The sequence below is a fragment of the Mizuhopecten yessoensis genome, unplaced genomic scaffold (genome assembly GCF_002113885.1).
Source record: "Mizuhopecten yessoensis strain PY_sf001 unplaced genomic scaffold, ASM211388v2 scaffold11113, whole genome shotgun sequence".
NCBI classification, from domain to species: Eukaryota; Metazoa; Mollusca; class Bivalvia; order Pectinida; family Pectinidae; genus Mizuhopecten; species Mizuhopecten yessoensis.
The window spans coordinates 619,178-633,642 of NW_018408886.1; the positions used below are offsets into that span (position 1 = coordinate 619,178).

Below are 14,465 nucleotides of genomic sequence, written 5' to 3' on the forward strand. Positions count from 1 at the left end.
CTGTACAAAATGATAAGGTCTTTATCTGATATTGTCAGTAGGTCAAAATACGAAAAGAAACTAAAAATATATATCTAACAAATACTGTTATGTGATTAATGTCAAATCGAAGAAATGAGTCGATATTGAACCAGAGCTTTTAAATATGACTTATTTCAGTGGTTATGAAGTGTAAACTTTACTTCCTGTACATCCATGCCTGGTAAATATCACTGGATTGCTGAAGCGGCCTTCGTTAATTATTTTCACCAACATTTTCTCACCCTCGTTATATATTCCACCATAATGCAAGCACATAAGTTGATTATTTTTATTCTACCACGTCAAATGTAACTAATTGTAAAGTTTTGCTGTCTTATAAGGCGACATGACCTAGATAATTCGATATGTAAATTAGACGCTGTTCTTTTGCGCGTGCAAGATTTATCACGTGATCGTGTTGCCTCGTTTTAATTTGATCAATGTCGCGCCAACATTTCTCAGTGCGTAGGGTCGGGATTCCCGGATTGCGTTTACTTCTAAAACCATCATCATCGTACCGATACCAAGCGGATTTTCTTTGGAGTGCCAGTGATACAACATCATACGATAGGCCTGACATGAGTTGGCATATTAAGTTGGTTGCAATGACTTGATGGAAAGTCGCTGACCGGCTGATCATGACGCGACCTTCACCTTCACCGACTTCACCGGACAGCTGTGTTTTGCAACCACTGTTCAGGCCGATGCTACTTTTTGCAACATTATTCTTCACACACGGTATGTACACCGTAGGCGAATGCTCGACATCACTTTGATGTTTTGAAAGCAAACGACGTTTAACAGACCAGAAACAACTGAACACGTGTGACGTCAGATACGATGTTTATTTCAATCAATCAAACATTGGCACGCTATCGACATCGTTCGTCAAAACATGAAATCAACGCTTGACAGTACATACACACACTGCACACATCGTGAAATGTACGGCACTACCCAATGAAGTAAAAACAGATGTAATTAATCATTTACCATTTTGTCTTCAAACCTGTACATTTTAAATGTCAATGATAAATAAACCATTTTCACTGCACGGACCCACATACTTTAGGTCTATAGATCCGTGTAATCCTTTGAATGGCAGGCCTGTCAAATATTTTGATCCCGCCTGACAGTTATGCTGTTTTTATTAATTCAAGATAAAATACGGGGAGGTTGTTGGAACAGCATGCGTGCGCACTATTTCACGTGCATTGGTTATTGGCACGCGCATGGTATATCGCTCAATAATGCACTCTTTTTAACCAATGAAAACCGTCGTTACATCACAGACGTGGTAGAATATCTCGTATTTACTCAAACGACAAGATGATGATATCAAAGGCAATTGCCAAGCGAACTCGTTTACATACAACAAATTTTGGGAAAATAATATTATCAATAAAAAGTATCTTTCAATATAGTCGCTCTAACCAAACGAGTTACTAGGTCAGCGCTAGCTACCAGACATAGTCCAAATACAATTATATCCAAACCGAAATTTGAACGGGAGTGAACTTTATATTTGAAAAACTACATCGAATTTCTTCAATGGTTTGTCTGCAATGGAACACGATTCTTACGCACGGACGTAGACAGAGCGGTGTGGTTTTAAATTTTCCTATTTTAAAAACAACATGTATACAGTACAGTACAACAGAAGTTCGGGATAACATAATAACCCTCACTGATGTATGTCATGACGGCATTTATTAGTAAAACATGATCTCATGATTAACGTTAACAATGTCGACAAAGTGTAAAGTATTATTTCACAAAAGTTTTTCATATCTTTATTATATTATATGATACATTTAAACATCTTTAATATCATCCATCAAAAATATTAGATTATACATTTCACTAAATCTTATACGTTTTAGTGTATGTATAATACTGAATTGGCACCTCATCACCTTGTAAGCTGTTGTACATTTATGAATGTACACATATAGGTACATCAATAAACTTAATATACATGTCTCACGTAAAGAAACTGTTTTAGCCACATGTTTGTGAAGTGACTTTATAAGTATATGTAATAGAATGTTTTGCAAAGGTCTATCTAATGGACCATTCCTCTTGTATTTAATTTAATCATCTATGCATGAAATAAACAAACACAACAACACGTAAATATACATTAACAAAATGATACAAAAAATACACAGTAGAACAAGAAAACACTTCGCGTCAACAAACCACAAAATGGCAGAGGTGGGACCATGTGTTTCGGAAGGGTAAACGTTTCCATCGCGATATTTTGCTTTATTGACGGAATGCTGACCTTTTTACGAGCACTTCGGTAAAAGGTCAGGAGATAATGACATAAACTCACAACTACAAATGTCTTTTGTCCTCCCTCTTTCTGCTTTCCTTATCTCATTGTTTCTACTATATGGTCGGGTAAAGTTAATTCACTGCTGTCCATTATGTATGATACAATATGATGTATTAAGGAGAGGGCGTTACTAAGTTAACAAAACTTGTGCTCAATCTTAATTGTCCTTATTTACCACAATAAAAAATATGTGAAACTAAATTACAAATGTTACTCTAAACTTCTGCAATAAATGCAACATAGAACCAATGGTTTGATGTGATGACATAATACACATCTTACAACATTTTGCTATTTCGTGTTTGCAAGCCATCTTGAATTATTATTATTTATTTATTGTTCTTAAACCGAGAGTGTTTCGTGATCATGTCGACAATCTTTTCCTCACAACCTATACCCATAAATATGAAACAGTGTCTACACATCTTCTTCTTATGACAGATGTTGACAAAACCCAAATTTTCTACACAGGCAACAATGTCATAGCCTCGTTGGTTGCGCAGTAATGACGCCTGGCTGTCTACGATCACTAACCCTCCACCACTTGTCGCGGGTTCGATACCTACTCGGGGCATTCACCAGTTACTGGTCGGTGGTTTCTCTCCGGGCACACCGATTTACCTCCAACACAAAACCTGACACGTCCCTATAGTACTACATAACTACGCTTTCGTGGTACAGAATAAAACACATGGCAATATATGAATGGACATCTTCATCAGACGCTATTATGTGAAATTAGCATAGAAACTATGGAAACCGTCCATCACCTAGACAACAGTTACTAACTATTCAGCCCGTACTTAACGTCAAAAGCATATCCAATTATGACTAAAATCGTGAGATAAACTCAACAAAACTGCGATAAAATATCAAAAAGGAAGGATTGAAATTCAGATCCTTAAACAAACACAAAAGGGGAAAATGGCAGATAATCCAATATTTCTCTTTATAGAAGTAGAATCGAATAAGATATATGCCAACTGTTCAAGCCATGAGGAAATGCTATATCTGAAAATTGATAATAATAACAGCTAGAGTCTTCAGCAGATTTCAAACTAACGAGAATATATCAAAAGCACTAGCAAACAAAATAAAAGGAACCTAAGGCATCTCACTAAATCTCGAAAAATCTCGAAGTAAGTGTTTACTACACCACATATGGCACGCGTTGTAACTCTCAGTACACCAGGAAAGTATATTATCATTACCACCTTTAGACACAGTATTTTAGTTTATTTTCATTATATTCTTGAGGGAGAGGGAAAGAAGTAAGTTATAGTCTAGGCTACATTAAAGTTCTATATTTATATGAGGGGTGATCGCAATATTGCCAAAATGTAACGGAACGGGGAACAATGAATAGGGCTAGAAGTATACTTCATTTTTCTAATTCTATGCTCATATTTATGTATTATTTGAAATCACTTTAATTTAGATTAAAAAGGGGAACATTATTTTAAAACACGTCGTATATAACGTCATAGTCACGATCGTTAATTGTTCAGCGACTCGGGCTCCGAGTCCAATACAATTGCCGAAAGGGTGAATTTAGTACGGTACAATCTGTATTAAGAGCCTAGCATCTTAATACATGTTACGCGCACAATGAAATCGCTATAAGGCGGTATAACAAGTTGTCTTTTAACACAGTTATAAAGGTGGTCACATGTGCAGGTTTGACAGCACTAGAAACATAGAAATTATACACAACAATGACGATGTCGATAACTAGAATAACCAACAGTAACAGAAGCATCTTATCAGGGTTATAGATATAAACTTAGAGAAGTTATACACAACAATGACGATGTCAATAACTAGATTAATCAAAAGTAACAGGCGCATCTTATCAGGGTTATAGATATAAACTTAGAGAATTTATACACAACAATGACGATGTCAATAACTAGATTAATCAAAAGTAACAGGCGCATCTACACAGGGTTATAGATATAAACTTAGAGAAGTTATACACAACAATGACGATGTCAATAACTAGAATAATCAAAAGTAACAGGCGCATCTACACAGGGTTATAGATATAAACTTAGAGAAGTTATACAAAACAATGACGATGTCGATAACTAGAATGATCAGCAGTAACAGAAGCATATTATCAAGGTTATAGATATAAACTGAGAGAAGTTATACACAACAATGAAAATGTCGATAACTAGAATAATCAACAGAAACAGTACCATATTATCAAGGTTATAGATATAAACGTAGACAAGTTTTACACAACAATGACGATGTCGATAACTAGAATTATCAGCAGTAACAGAAGCATATTATCAAGGTTATAGAGATAAACGTAGAGAAGTTATACACAACAATGACGATGTCGATAACTAGAATGATCAGCAGTAAAAGAAGCATATTATCAAGGTTATAGATATAAACTTAGAGAAGTTATACAAAACAATGACGATGTCGATAACTAGAATGATCAGCAGTAACAGAAGCATATTATAAAGGTTATAGATATAAACGTAGAGAAGTTATACACAACAATGACGATGTCGAGAACTAGAATGATCAGCAGTAACAGAAGCATATTATAAAGGTTATAGATATAAACGTAGAGAAGTTATACACAACAATGACGATGTCGAGAACTAGAATGATCAGCAGTAACAGAAGCATATTATCAAGGTTATAGATATAAACTTAGAGAAGTTATACACAACAATGAAAATGTCGATAACTAGAATAATCAACAGTAACAGTACCATATTATCAAGGTTATAGATATAAACGTAGAGAGGTTATACACAACAATGACGATGTCGATAACTAGAATGATCAGCAGTAACAGAAGCATATTATCAAGGTTATAGATATAAACTTAGAGAAGTTATACACAACAATGACGATGTCGATAACTAGAATAATCAACAGTAACAGTACCATATTATCAAGGTTATAGATATAAACGTATAGAAGTTAATTTAATTGGTATGTAGACTCGACTCTAACTGGACTGTAAATGACGTTAACATACATTAAAAGTGAATACCATAAGACAATTATCAAAATGACTGTTCTTTAATATATTAATGTTATTATACTAGCAGCTAATAGGTATGGTTTCATAACAGTAGCAGATCGATATCATGGATTTACAATAACATATTGGTATGGGTTTATAACAGTAGCATATTGGTATGGTGTTATAACAGTAGCATATTTATGTCATTGATCAATAGTAGCATATCTGTATGCTTTTATGGAAGCATGTTGGTATGTTTTTAAGTAGCAGCATATTAGTATTGTATTAGTACAGAAGCATATTGGTATGGTTTATAACAATAGCATATTGGTATGGTTTATAACAATAGCATATTGTTATGGTTTATAACAGTATTTTGGAAGTGTTTATAACAGTAACATATTTGTATGGTTTTATATATAATGAACTCAAGTCCTGGTATTTACTTTCCTTGTAGACTTAGTAATTAATAAGTGATGTATTAGAGCAGTCAAGGTAGATATCACAATGGCATTATTATTAAATAAACTAATATAACAATAGCATGTTTGTATGAACTCAAGCACTAGTAGTTACTTTTCTGGTAGACTTTGTCCTTGACATGTTAGTAATGTACACTTAAAAGTAAATATGATTAATAAATTAATAGGTAAGAGCAGCATAGGTTTATATAAAATGGCGATGATGCTTAATAATATAAGATATAACAGTAGCATATTGCCATGGTTATACATATAACCCCAATGTCCGAGTTTTATTGTAGTACTAAATAAAATGTGAATGATGCTTATGTTACAAATACATATAATAACAGGAAGTATAGGTAAATATATAAAAAATACAAAGTGTTTTTTGTTAAACAGACTATTTAAAGTTGAATCCTCATATATAAAATGTAATAATAATAAAGTTAAAGTAAAATCTCAGGATGACTTCATTGTGAGTTATGATGTTTATATATGTAAAAGCATTGCCTTTTGATGAAATACAAAATATCACTGTATATTTGGATATGACTATAGGATGAAATAAATAACAAGGATTGGAGGTATGTATTATTGCAGCCCATCGATATATTGCACCAAAATTACTTTTGAACATTACACTATTTCACTTCTATACAACAAGTTAAAAAAAATCCTTGATATACATTTTTGTGTAATTTTGGTTGTGCCATTGAATATAGTTAATCGAAAAGAGATTATTTGTTGCAACACGAGAGATTGCGAATCCTTTGTTTTCGTAATTTGTTATTGATATGATAACTTTTTTTGTTCAAACTTCCCGTAAAACCGAAAGCGGACATCGATGTATATGTTTATGTATGTCTTCGGGTGTTATATAGAAGGAAAGTGTAAATAGTTCATTAACATAAAAAGACTTACTTCCCTTTATTGAAACTCTTCACTAGTACAGGGGAAGCGACAGGGGAATACCGGAATATCAACCAATCTTACTTGGAACTCAAAAGTGATAAGCTAGTGTAAAAAATAAAAACATGAAAACCATTGCAACGGAAACAACCCCAAGATGGTCCGGAAGGGAAGGCGTCTTTTGCTTCATACACAGCACCTGCCATCTAAACTAAGTAAAATCCAAATAATCTCACGTACACAGGAAATTGTTTTGTGGTCGCCATTATGATAATTATGACGTTTCAGTTTCAAAAACGTCACGTGACTCACTTTCTTCGGCTAAAATTAAAGTAATCGAGAAATGAGTCCTTCCTTCATTAAGACAACTTTGTAAATAATACATGTATCTCTCGAAATATACCCTCGTGCTCGCTTCGGTGGATGTTTATAAAAAGGTGGTCCTAAATAAGTATTTTAATACTACATTTCCACTGTAGGAGAAACTACTTCTCTGTTGTTTTCGTATACAAACCTCTTCATAATTTGATTTTCGATATAACTGAAGCTCGAGTTTGCGGGGAGAATTCAGTTGACCAGGTAGCACAGTTGGTTAAGAATCAGTATTACAATTTGAGGTCCATGGTTCGAATTCTGATAAAGCCGCACTGGATTTTACAGTCAGAAACATCGTTGTTGGTTAATCTTTGTTTACGCTTTTTCACATAAATCCCAAAGGGTATAGTTTGCTTTTCATAAATGATTTTGCAAAGCTTTAGGTGTGCCGGAAATTAAAAAAATCAATGCATAGTTGAGATTTTTTGTCCATGGCACGGGAATCCGTAAGCTGATGGAAAAATAGAAGTGCCTGCCATTGTCATTCGTCGAGTAGAACAACGGTTGCCATGTGACGTCATACACGAGAGGCGATGATATCTTCAGAAGATATTTTCTTAAATGTCCAATAGTGATGTAGGAGGAAGTAGTCATGTTTGCCAACAACGACACCAATACCTGGTCTGGCTGCCAGCTTCTTGTACCGAAAGGGCAAAAACTGTATACTGTGCTTATAGAAGGTGGATGGCCAAGTTATCTTCTGTTTGCGGTTTTGTGTCAGCTGTTCCGTTAAAGACGTTAACTCTTTCAGCTTCTGACAGGCAGACCCAACGGTTTCAACAGCCCTTGTTTTGTCTAATAGATCTCTGTTATTCCGTAAGTAAGCCTCCAGATTATCCAGTTGACCTCTAATGTCAGTATTCGTTGCTGTGTAATAGGATTCAATTTCATTTATAGTACGTTTTTGTTTTATGTTGATCATCTCATGGATTTCTTGCGCACGTGCATTTGCCTTTTCTAGCATTGACTGGTGAGTATCTTCCAGTTTCCCGTGCATGTTTGTCCAATAGGCACGACACTTTTCTAGTTCTTTGATGTGTTGCTCAACGTCCATTCTCAAACGTGAAAGGTCATGTTGAACACTTTCTACAGCTGCACCGAGAGGTGACGTGCGATGTTGTCGATGTTTAGGCGTTTGATAACAATGTTCACATACGGGTGTTTTACAAGGAACGCAAAACCGGGTCATTTTGGAACCCGGATGATCTGGACAATCATCGTCCTCTTTGTGACTGCGAAGTAAATCATGCACTTTTGTATCTCTGATATCGTTTAGGTCCATGGAGACATGCGCAGCGTGAAGTCTACGGTGTTTTTTCTCACATTGTCGACACAAATACCTGGAACATTCTACACAGTAAAATGTGGCCTGAACGACGTCCACATCTTCACACATTTCACAGTGTTCCTGTTCGGGGTCCACTCTTTCTTCGTTGTCATATTTTTTCAACGTCGCCAAACAGTCCATCGCCACATAATTCTTCGGGAAATTTCCCGCATTTCTTCCTTTTGGGAAAAACCGTGTTTTACATAATGGACAAAGGGCTGAGTTAAGTCCCTCGGGGTACCCCAAGTAAACGGTTTGGATGCACACCAAACAAAACGTATGGCCACACTCTAGGATCCTTGGATCTTTCAGTGTATCCCGACATACTCGACACGTCAGGCATTCCATCGTCTCATCGCACCAATCTCCATGGAAGGTAGGGTCATGCCCTCCAACAGCCATCATAAGCTGGATCAAAGGTGAAATCTGAAAAACAAATCAAAACATTTTAAATCAAGTCGATGTAACTATGTTCTATTTCTATGTATTGTTTTCGGTATTTTGAAACATTACAAACATTACATTACTAGATAAGGAGAGTTCGAAACTCGAAAACAGAAGATGTTATTGCTGTAATGATTGTGCAATGACAACGAGGAATATTTTATCGAGAGTTTTAACTGTATAGTGGTAAATATTAAAAGGCCTAAAGGCCAAATAAGTCGTTTCTGTAGACAGCTGTAAAATACAGACAGGGGGTATTTTGTCGACGTTTTACACTTAACTGACAAACGAGGTGTATTTTAACAACGTTTTTCTTTTAAGTGACAAATGGGGGAGGGGATTTTAACGACGTTTCACTGTAACGTAACACACGAGGGGTATTTGAACGATTTAAACTGTTACATGACAAACGAGGGGCATTTAAACTACGTTTTATTGTTAAGTGACAAAAGGAGGAATATGTTAACGTAGTTTTACTGTCAATTGACAAACGAGGGGCATTTAACAACCTTTTACTGCTAAGTGAAAAACGAGGGATTCCAATTAACTGATAAAGCAAATAACAAATAAACAAGCACGTGTTGATCACTTGTTTTTACTTTTCATTTGTCAATTAATGAACGCTCCATTAAACCTGTGACATGGTCATTACGTAGTCATACCACATGCGTTCGAGGCCTTTTGAATGTTCTTAACCTGTGTGCTGAGTAATCATTCGGGGCGCTTTAACTAACAACAAGTTTTGATGAAATGCGGAGTTAAAACGCAACAAGATCCGGACACAAGTACTTAATCACGTAGTGGTAGTGTCAAAATACTTAATCGAAATATTAAAAGCCTTGTTATATTGATACCAGATTAAAACAATAAAATGTATATCTTTACTTTTTTAAACTTTGCTATATATTCACAAAAAATAGAAAAAAGGTAAACATGCAACAATATCAAAATAAGATTCTTAAAAGTATATGTAAAAAAAGTTGAGACAGTCACAATTGATTGAGACGTTTAATACATAATATTAAGTTAACAACTGTGAGATTATTGTCGAACGCCTTGGCTTAATATAAACGTAATTTACACCAAACGGACGATCGCAGAATTTGTCTGAGATTTTTAAAATGTGAACATTGAGTGTACTTAGTAGTGAATTTCATTTTTGAATAGCCAGTGTATTATTTAAATACATATTAAGAATGAATATGAATTTCTGAAAGTGTCGCGTTTGTGAAAGTAAATTAGCCCAATTTAAATTTTGATGTAGCGAATATTGAGAAAAACAAGAAATTGATAAATTGAAATGTACAGAAAAGATTTTGAGATAATTGGGAAATTTAGATAATGAAGGTTTTGTGATAATAGGGGTATTGAGATAATGGGAATATTGTGATAATAAGGGTATTAAGATAATGAGGATATCGGTTGCCCCATAAAGATTATTCTGGCCCTTAATGACCATAAACTCAACAAACAAACAAACAATGAGGACATTAAGACAATTAGGATATTGAGATAACGAGGATATTGAGTAAAAAGAGATAAATAAAGGTATTGAGATAATGAGGATATTGAGATAACGAGGATATCGAGATAACGAGGATATTGAGATAACGAGGATATTGAGATAACGAGGATATTGAGTAAAAAGAGATAAATAAAGGTATTGAGATCATGAAGATCTCGAGATATCGAGATAATTCGGATATTGTGTAAATGAGGATATTGAAATATTAAGAAAATGAAGTTGTAGAGATAACTAGGATATTGAAATAATGAAGATATTGAGTAAATGAGGATAATGAGATAACGAGGACCTTGACATAATAAGGATATTGAGATAGTAGGTATATTAAGATAACGTTGATATTGAAATAACGAGGATATTGATTAAATTGAATATTGAGATAGTGAGTTAATTGAGATAACGAGGATAATGAAATATCGAGGTTATTGAGTAAATTGGGATATTGAGATAGTGGGTGTAATGAATTAAGTGGGATATTGAATTAGTTGGGATATTAAAATGATGAGTATATTGAAATTATGAGAACATTGAGAATTTGGGTATATTGAGATAAAGGGTATATTGAGATAATGGGTATATTGAGATTAGGAAGATATTGAGATAAGGAGGATATTGAGATGAGGAGGATATCGCGATTAAGAGGATATTGATATTAGGATGGATATCGAGATTAGGATGATATTTAGATAATGGTTATATTGATATAATGGGGATATTGAGATAATGGGGATATTGAGATAATGGGGATATTGAGATAATGGGTATATTGCGATAATGGGGATATTGAGATAATGGGAATATTGAGATAATAGGTATATTGAGATAAAGGGTATATTAAGATAATGTGTATATTGAGTTAATGTGTATAGTAAGATAATGGGTATATTGAGATAATGGTGATATTGAGATAATGGTGATATTGAGATAATGGGTATATTGAGATAATGGGGATATTGAGATAATAGGTATATTGAGATAATGGGGATATTGAGATAATGGGGATATTGAGATAATGGGGATATCGAGATTAGGAGGATATTGAGATTAAGAGGATATTGAGATTAGGAGGATATTGAGATTAGGAGGATTTTGATATAATGGGTATTATGAGAAAATGGGTATATTGAGATAATGAGTATATTGAGATAATGGGTAAATTGAGATAATTGGTATATTGAGATAATTGGTATATTGACAAATACAGTTATTGAGATAAATTGGACATTGGCATAGTGAAGTTACGGAGAATTGCAAAATTAAGTTATTGAGATATAAGGATATTAACACAATGAAAATGTGGAAGTTTTTTTAATAAAGGTCATGTATAAAAATCATGGATAGTGAAAATTGTTGAATGGAGATATTGTTATAATGAAGATGTTGAGGTAATACAGGTATTCAGATAATGAATAGGAAATAATTTGTTGAAATATTATTATCTATGAATACAATTGTGCTTAAAAATATTTAATTAAATGTTTTGCGCTTAAAAAGTACGATGAACATGCATTTGTATCGTAAATTTCAACTAATTGATAACAGTGATGATGAAAGAAAAATTACAACGCATTATAATGAAAGAATACAACTTGCTAAGTAAATGCTAAGTTGGTGAAATAAATAATATTCCATTCGTGTTTCACATATGAGGAATATGTTGTAGGTCCACAAATAAAGAAAGAATAAATGAATTAGCCAGTGAGTGATGGAGTGAACGAATGAATGAATGAATGAATGAATGAATGAAAGAAAGGAAGAAAGAAAGAAAATAAGAATGAATGAATGAATGAAGGAAACAAAGAATGAATGAATGAATGAGTGAGTGATGGAGTGAATGAATGAATTAATGAATAAGTGAGTGATGGAGTGAATGAATGAATGAAAGAATGAATGAATGAAAGAATGAATGAATGAAAGAATGAATGAATGAAAGGAATGAAAGAATGATTGGGAGAAAATATTGAATAAAGTATTTAAGAATACGTGTACTTTTTATTATATATGATATTATATCATAAATGTATTTGTGAGAAATTATATAAGTGAGTAATGAATAAATAAATTAAGTAATTAGATTAATGAATGTATGCCTCCCTAGTCACCCATGGGTAGTCCTGTGAAGTTTTGGCTTCTTGGGTTATTTTTAACACAGAAGTATTTGATGTCAGCTCTGTTTACAAACCTAGATCAGGACTTGGCCTAATTAATGGCGTACTGTTGTCAGACCCATGCAGCAATATACAAAAGCAATGCTATGCTTGATGTTCACAATATTAATAATATTTTCAAATTTGTGCTCCTCTTAGCTTTTTCAATGTAACAAAGTGGTTAACTCTACTGGTGTGCTATCAGTCCCGAATGACGTTGTCTTGTAATTGGGACTTATTCTGACAAGGTTAAAATTAAAAACTAGTTCAAGTATCAGTTATCTGTGGTGGCTAATAGTTGTTCATCCGTTACGGTATAAAGCCTTTCCCCGTTCGCTGTTTCCCATATATACGATTAGGAACAAATTTTACATGAATTTTCATTAGTTTGGCCTTTAGTACTGATGTGTCCTAAATGGACCATACTTTGAAATAAATAAACATTATATTATATCATAATTTAGGACACGCCTGTGGATTCTGACGGATTCGGGCATAATTTAAAAATTGTTTAGTTTCGGCGATCATAAAATAGAAAATATGACCTCTATAAATAAAAATGTATATAAATTCCTTTCTACACTCAAACTGATTCAATATATTTTTTGCTTAGAAAATTACGAGAAAACATTTTTAGGGTTATTTTCCATTTCAGAGTGCGTTTGTTTGTGTCATTTTTGTGACATATATTTGGAAACTATCCCTCTAGATGTGATACAGTCTGGTGAAACGATCAATTTGTTAGTAAAATGATTTACCAGATATAAATTATAATTTAAGTTTGTTAATAGAATTGTGTGAAAATGAAATATTCTTGTCTGGCCTGGGCTGTTAACAAGTAAGGAAATTGATCGGTTTAGCTTCTTCAAAACTCCAGCTTTCTGCAGAATTAAAAGATCATCCTCTAATGATCTGTTATATATGTCGGCCATTTTCAGAGTGTCAGCGGGGAGGGCGGTTCACCATGTATGACGTAGAATAGGTGACGATGTAGACCGTTCTTACTTTTAATTCACAAACACGTTAAGATGTAACATGAATATGAAGCAAAGTTCTTCCTGACATTTTTTTTCTTTTTTTTTTTTAAAGTTTTGTCGTTACATAATAATTGTATCGCAATGACATATGTCTTGGTTGTAATAAGATATTTACACTAGAAGAGAAAACAGGCGAGAGGGTGTCATGTTCATAGTTATGTAAAATGTGTCTTATAGTCTTATACATACCAGCAGAGATGGTCGTTTTCCCTGTCAATTGTAGTTCCTCTTCCTGGAAGTCAGTGAACGTCTACATAATAAGGTCAGCGGGAAATTTCCAATAAGTAAATACTAAGTCTAGGTATCACATTGATATCCAGAGTATCGGGGATACTTTATCACAAAACTAGGCCCATTTATATCAAATGATGAAAACGAGATTATCAAAATGTTTGTTTACAATGAAGAGCTTTCATTATTATCTGAACTGTCGGCCAGCGTTAATGGAAATCCCCTTATTCTAAATTTAGACATGTTGCTCCAGGCCAATGATTCACTCCCCTGGAGAAAAAGAACATGCGTAAGTTTTGAATAAACAGCTGTATATTATAAAGAATGTTTATTGTCATGTACATAGACATATATAATAAAGAATATCAATTGTCATGTACATAGATATATATTATAAGGAATGTTTATTGTCGTGTACATATATATATATATATAATAAAGAATATTAATTGTCATGTACATAGACATATATAATAAAGAATATTAATTGTCAAGTACAAAGATATTTATTATAAAGAATTATATTGTCATGTACCTAGGTATGTATAATAAGGAATGTTTATTGTCCTGTACATAGACATATATAATAAAGAATAATAATTGTCATGTACAAAGATATATATTATAAAGAATATTAATCGTCATGAAC

General features: G+C 33.5%; 1 protein-coding gene across 1 annotated transcript; it reads right to left on the minus strand.

Annotated features, from left to right (window-relative positions):
• Positions 1-6,256: 6,256 nt before the first annotated feature.
• LOC110466031 (E3 ubiquitin-protein ligase TRIM56-like) lies at positions 6,257-14,058 on the minus strand. Its single transcript, XM_021522288.1, has 2 exons — positions 13,775-14,058; positions 6,257-8,858 (listed from the first exon to the last, which is right to left on the minus strand). Exon 2 carries the CDS (start codon positions 8,835-8,837, stop codon positions 7,623-7,625), a length of 1,215 nt encoding a protein of 404 aa, XP_021377963.1. The 5' UTR covers positions 8,838-8,858; positions 13,775-14,058; the 3' UTR covers positions 6,257-7,622.
• Positions 14,059-14,465: the final 407 nt, after the last annotated feature.